This window comes from Dipteris shenzhenensis, chromosome 6 (assembly GCF_047967505.1).
Source record: "Dipteris shenzhenensis isolate YYH24624 ecotype China chromosome 6, Dip_SZ_1.0, whole genome shotgun sequence".
NCBI classification, from domain to species: domain Eukaryota; kingdom Viridiplantae; phylum Streptophyta; class Polypodiopsida; order Gleicheniales; family Dipteridaceae; genus Dipteris; species Dipteris shenzhenensis.
In genome coordinates this window covers 41565909-41572562 of record NC_141601.1, presented here as the reverse complement: position 1 = coordinate 41572562, position 6654 = coordinate 41565909, and the positions used below count along the sequence as shown (strand labels likewise).

The window sequence follows — 6654 nt, the reverse complement described above, 5'->3', positions numbered from 1 at the left end:
TAAAATATGTGTATATGGTCAACATTAGAATGTAAATGACTACCTTATCTTGAGGATCCCAAAGTCCCTTTCAAGCTTTAGTTCCCTTCAAAGTACATTCTCTTGTTTTTCTATGTGGATGGCCTTTCCCACTTTGTCAGTTGTTGAAGTGTATGGGAGGTTAGCAAGCTAGATTATGCACCTCATCAGCCTTGATGTTGGCAAGATGAACAATGCTACATCTCCACCTTAAACTTTTGTAGCAATCTAGGGAAGGAGATGTCGACAAGATGAAGAGTGTGACATCTTGACCTCACTTTTCAGCATGATGTCCCTTTATACATCCATTTGAGTATGTATAGCAAGGTGGATGGTAATATTGTTATCTTTGAAACAGGGTAATCATGGTAGTAGATAAGCTCATCGACATTGAAGGACGGGCTCCATGGAACCACTAAGACCATCGCACCCAAGAAGAAGAAGGATTTACCAACTAGGTTATTGCAAGTAGCTTCCAAAGCACAACACAAAAGAAAGAAGGCTCTACCCAAGAACCTAGCCACGTATCCATTATAAGGAATCTCACACTCCGTATACAAAAAATTGTTCAAGTTTGGCCATCGAAAGAACACGTCCTGTAAAGAAGAGAAATAGCCCTCCTCTCGCTAGCTTTCCGCCGGGCTTGATAATCTCCAATGGCATTTCACATGCCACCACATTTTTCTTTACTAGTATCGAGCAAACATTTCCTTGCGATTCTCTTGGCATGCCATGCAACCTTCTCTTTGAGAATCCAAGTTTGGCTTCGTCATATGTCAGTGAGGGAAAGCCTCCATGAGGGCACCTCATCTTCTGAAGCTTTCTTGTGACCCCATCAATGTATGAGGGCACCTCATTTTCCCTCGCTTCCCTCTTATCTCGTCTTGTTCACACTTGCCACCGGTCTCATCCCATTTGAAGGAGTACCCTCACTCATCACCCTCTCAACTCATCTAAGCACTTCTATGGTGCTTGGCATTGCTCTCAAGTATCTAGTACTCACTATCATTGAACGGTGTGGCCTGCATGCACAACTTTGAGAACCTTGACATCCTAAAAGCTCATACCCTATAACTTAGGCCCTAGACTCACACTCGATAACCTAGGGCCTAGAAAAAGACATATGACCTATTATGACAAAATTCCAAATATTTCTATAACAACCTAACTCCCTTGTGATCCTTTTATTTTAATTAAAAGAAAAAGTATTGCAAGTCAAAAAATTGGAAATCCCCAAAACTTGCAAATTCATGAAATCTTTTTATTTTATTTTTCAAGGTTAATTTAACAATCCAAAAATTTGAGAGTCACCTTAGATTAAATCTTGTTTTTTTTCAAGGTTAATTCTCAAATTTAACAATTCACCTCACATTAAACATTGGTTTTTGGTGAACACCACCCTTGAGAAGAGCTATGATAGAGTGCTATTGAATTTGATAAAGAGAAGGACGCTAACTTACAATGATATGCCACAATGGTACTGATCACAACGAGATCACAACTCAAACATTTCCTGTCCTATGATACTAGTCATACTATTTATATCATCTGATCTTTCCCTTGTCGCTTAGATGATTATCTCTTTCTTGAGACTTATGCTGTACAAGAAGAAATCATCTTATCGCTTCGATCCTTCTCTTTTCTAGGCGATCGATCACCATCCGTAATGACCTTTTGACCATTTAAGATCTTCGTCTAGCATCACACCTCCTGATTTTTATCCTCGACATCTAGTAAACATCATCTGATGTTGACTTCCAGCTTAATCGATTCGCCTGCTTAACTCATCAATCTTTTGAAGACCATCTGATCATCGCATTCTGCTCGATTGCCTCATCTGCATTAATAGAAGTGGTCCTCGAGCTTGATCGCCTTGATCACTTGCTCTTCCTGCACTGGTAGCAGTTATCCTGATCGGTTTGATAATTTTCCATGCGATCTTCTTTCTGAGTCTCGACCTGCACTAGACGAGACCATCTGGTATTTATACGTTGCATTCACAGCTAGCTGCTATACCTCGTAGACCATGCCCACCTGCAGCAGCCTCTCCTGTGGGATGATCAACGCAACGCTGGTTTTCCTACAGTTCCTCCTCAACAAGTTGTAGGCATAATTAATGGCAACTCGCTTCAAACACGACGACTGTTTGCTTGCCTTCACCTCGGAGTTCCCTAGAAAGTAGACTACTCCTGCTGCCTTGCATTCCTGCAGGAAGCTTAGCTCCTCGGTTACTTCCTGGACTTGATGGGAGCATTTCGCGTCATCATCCTGCACCGACGAGGGTTCTTGCATACAGGCGTCGTGTGTTTTGTTGTAAGGCGATTCCTGATAAGTAGAAATTCCCAAAACTTCTACCGACGATGTCTGTTCTGAGCCCTCTTCGTGCAAGGCCGGTTCCCGTAATCCAGGGGCTTGGATCACCAGCTGATCATCAACAGCTGTAGAGAAATTTACATTCGCGCGAGGGTCCAAGTTCTTCCAAGAAGTTTCCTCATCCGAATTTGCTGTTTGACACCGCTGCGATTGTGCTTCTCGACTCATAAAGGCTTCAAGTTTCCCCAGCAACTGCTCCTCGAAATCGTCAGTTTCCTGCCGAAGATCCTTGTATCCATACCTTGCAACACATCTGAACACATGAATATCTCTGCTGCCAACTCTTCGGATCAGGAATCGTTCTTCATTTGTGACTCTGGTCACAGGCAAGAACTTGATGCATACAAAAACCGTGACTGAATGTAGAGCTGGCAGATGTTTTACGAGGTGCGAAAAGATATATGGAATTCCACTTGCGAGCTCAGTGTACAGCAGCGCAATACCGGGAACCCGAGTGGTCGATCGAACCAGGCTTTGCATGGAAGATGTCGATATTTGACGATTCAATTCATAGTCATGCCACTTCGCCGTGCCATAGTGCCACACGTACATGATAAACAAAAGTCCTGCAGCGAACGCGAGAGGCAGGTACCCACCTTGATTGAACTTGAACAACACAGAGCTAAAATAGACCACATCTATGAACCCAAACACAACGAGAAAGGCCAAAGTGAAACAGATATGGGTTTGCCATATCATGACCATGATGAGCGAGAGAAGCGATGTGGTGACGACCATCACGCCTACGACGGCGATGCCTGTGCAAGAGAACCAACGACAGTTGAGAAGAAACTCTATGTGATCAAGCGTATAATGGACTTGAAGTCATAATGTGATCAGAACACACCATGTTATCCACGTTGTTTAGCATCATTTTTGTAAAACGAGTGCCATGGGTAGTTCTTCCAACAGATCCAGGAAAGGATAGAGAGCTTATACCGTATGCATTCCCAAGCTTGGTTGTCGTTTGAAACGATGCAGTGACAAGTACGGAGGCGATCATCAGTACCCAGTTCATCTCAGGAACATAAACTTGTCCTGCAACCGTTGTGGATGTGTGTACCACCTTGGCTCTGGGGAAGCAGCCCAGGGCTATACTTTGCTTCACGATAGAGAAGGTTGCTGAAACCATTGCTTGGCTGGCAATGATAGCAGCTGCCACAGCCACAATAAACATTGGCCAGTATACTGGTCCTGTGAATGTTAGAAATATACATATGAGGTCAGGGTTTGCTCAATGAACATGTCACATCAATGAGCTTTTTGTGTACTGTATATCATCATTAGATTGGTGCAGACATTATGTTCAATGTCAAGGTACCTCATTCGACCCTTTCAAGTAGACAAGGAATCAGCACAGAGTGCAACATTAGAAATTCACCTGGAATAGACTTATAGAACGTATTGGCAACATCTTCCGGGTTTCTCATAAGGTATGCGGCCTGACCCAAGTACGCCAGTAAGCAGCAAGGATAGACTAGGAAACCAAAAGCGATCTGCATTCATGTAAACGAGCTGAACGCTTATGAGCTTAAGAATCTTGCACATCGCAAGGGTCAATGGAAAATATGATTTCGCAACTGGTTAATACATCTCAAGTCATTAAAGTCAATCACCTGTATAGATGGAACAGAAAAATGTCCCAAATCTGCAAACATGGCTTCAGCACCTGTAGCAGAGCAATATTAGTCTTGGCAGCACGTTCCATCTTTTCATTTTTATGCAAAGTATAGAGTAAAGCAATCATAAGACGGACCTGTTATGCACAGGACAATCCCTCCAAGAGAGATCCAAGCCTGCTTTAGATTTCCGTGGAAATAATCGTAGATGCACTTTGGATTGAATGCCCGAAATATTTTGGGATCGTGTTCAAAAATGTTGTACAGACCAATGACTCCGATGCAGATGAACCAGATTAGAACTACAGGGGCAAAGACGAATCCCACTCTCGACGTCCCAAACCTTTGCACTGAAAACAATGCTATCAAGACAAGCACCGATATGATCACCACCTCATCTGCATCTCCAACCATTTTAGATTAGAAGCCATATGAGGTGAGACTAATTCTATAACTGCAAGTTTGCTTTCACAGGGGACAGCGTGGTCCTACACTAGTTGAAAGGAGGTTGTAGAGGCGTTCGGTTTGTCTGCAATGGTCTATATTAGCCCCTGTGACAAATCTAAGGGCAATACCTGATAACTTACAACCTTCCGGGCTTGAGTCTTAAAGGAAATGAACACCTTGATGTTTGCCAAATTTCTTACTCTGTTGCAAGCTGGACGTAGCTGCTTGAATTCCAGAGACCGCGGAAAGCACTGCAGAAAGCTCTGACTCTTGATCACTGCATCGAACAAATATACCAGAAGCCAACTTGATGTACATAATCTTTGACAATTGGGACAGGCTCTATCTACCTGATATTGCAGGGGTAAGGACGCCATCCCCAATCACCATGCATGTTCCCAGCAGGGCGATGAAAAGCAGAACGGTTTTTGCAGCGTGGCTCCTCTCCAACGCCTTCTTAAGCATAAAAGCCCACTTTAGCTGCCTATTAGGCATTTTAAGCTGGTAAAATGCAAGCTGTCTATCTTCCGCCTGCTGATTCGGCAACAAACTCACACTTGCACCACGGCATATCAACGAGTACAATGCGAATGTACCACCTGCGAAATAAAAATAAGGACGTGACGATCGCCACACGGAAGACAATACGCTCTTTCTGATTCATATGTCTTCCATATTGATATACGACACTTGAAAGGAGGGATAATTTCATAGATAGGGAAATAGATATGTTCATCTTACCATCTCCGTTGTCGTTCGCCCACAGAACAATGCAGACGTATTTAATGAGCGGTATCAGTGTGAGAGTGTAAATTATCAATGATAAAGACCCTAGTATGTCCGTTGCATAACGGATTGGATGAAGTCCATAAGGGAAAGTGCTGGTAAAAACGTAGAGAGGCGACGTTCCGAGATCTCCATATACCACGCCAATGCTTTGGTATGCTAACTGCAAAATGACGAAAATGGACAGCCCCTGCACACGCATGATTTCCCGTTAACAGTACGATTGGGCCTTTCTCTGAGCTTTTTAATTTAACAGCACAACATGGAACGAAAGCGTAAACTAAGTGGGCGACTCAACAACGATCGCGAGGCGGTGACGGAGATACAAAGCAGGATGTGCCATAGAAATGGTGGAAGTTATTTTGTTCTTGCTCTTTCTCCAAGATTAATCATCATCATGGTGAACAGGCTAACCTGATCTGCAAAACTCGAGTGCACACAAGAGAGCGTGAGTGCGATGTAGTACCCGGTTTGCATGGTGCGGCATTAATCCTGAGACATGGTTGGATTCTGAGTCGAGCGAATCGGAGGGGGAATGCAGGGTGACGTTGGGCCTGCGCCAGGAGGAGGACGATCCAACATCCGACCTGATTTCATGGGTCGTGGGAGAGGTTGGTCTTCTTGGTGCGATATTATCAATATCGTTACCCGCAATCTGGCCATGCAGCATTCTTGACGATAATAATATACTATGGCCTAGATTCTTTTCGTGCAGCAATCACTCAATGATCAATCGATCAATGGAGGTCGGCAACCAACCCAATGCCTGATCTGTAATGTCTTCACGAGATTAATCTTTTCGTGCAACCAATCAATCAATCAATCAATCAAAGGACATCGGCAATCAACACAATAACTGATCTGTAATCTCTTCGTGCACTTTCTGATCCATCAATCATCTGCATATTCACGAATCGTCTTCCTGCATTCCGCTGCATGAGCCACAAGTTCATAAGTTCATTAGCAGAAGAGGATTGCTTGATTCGATCCACTCCAGGCTATGATATACATCAAACGTTCAAAATGATAATGCCGTCCATGATCGATAACAAAACAACACACAAAATGATAGATGATCTTAACATGTGAGGGATGAAATGATGTTAAAGAAATTATTCTTGAGGAATGAGTTCATAAAGAAATTAATAATAGGAATCGTGAACGTTGCTTTACATGACATACCCGTTACCCATTCTTAAACCCTTATACGCCCTTCCACCTTCTCCATCTCCTTGGATTGTTTTAACGCAACACTCCACTCTTATGTACCTCTCAATTGACCCTTCAAAGCCTATGGTTGGCCAAATTCAGATATATGTAACTAGTGAGGAAAAATGGGGACATCATGCTGGAATGGAAGGTCCTGATGTCACCTCTTTATCTTGTCAACATCTCCTTCCCTAGATCATTT

General features: G+C 43.2%; 1 protein-coding gene across 1 annotated transcript; it reads right to left on the bottom strand.

Moving 5' to 3' along the window:
* Positions 1 to 2028: 2028 nt before the first annotated feature.
* LOC147901185 (potassium transporter 19-like) lies at positions 2029 to 6283 on the bottom strand. The gene is made up of 11 exons (XM_087376445.1): positions 6260 to 6283; positions 6080 to 6175; positions 5710 to 5898; positions 5199 to 5433; positions 4808 to 5056; positions 4658 to 4708; positions 4148 to 4408; positions 4008 to 4060; positions 3773 to 3887; positions 3331 to 3585; positions 2029 to 3149 (listed from the first exon to the last, which is right to left on the bottom strand). Exons 1-11 carry the CDS (start codon positions 6281 to 6283, stop codon positions 2029 to 2031), a joined length of 2649 nt encoding a protein of 882 aa, XP_087232571.1.
* Positions 6284 to 6654: the final 371 nt, after the last annotated feature.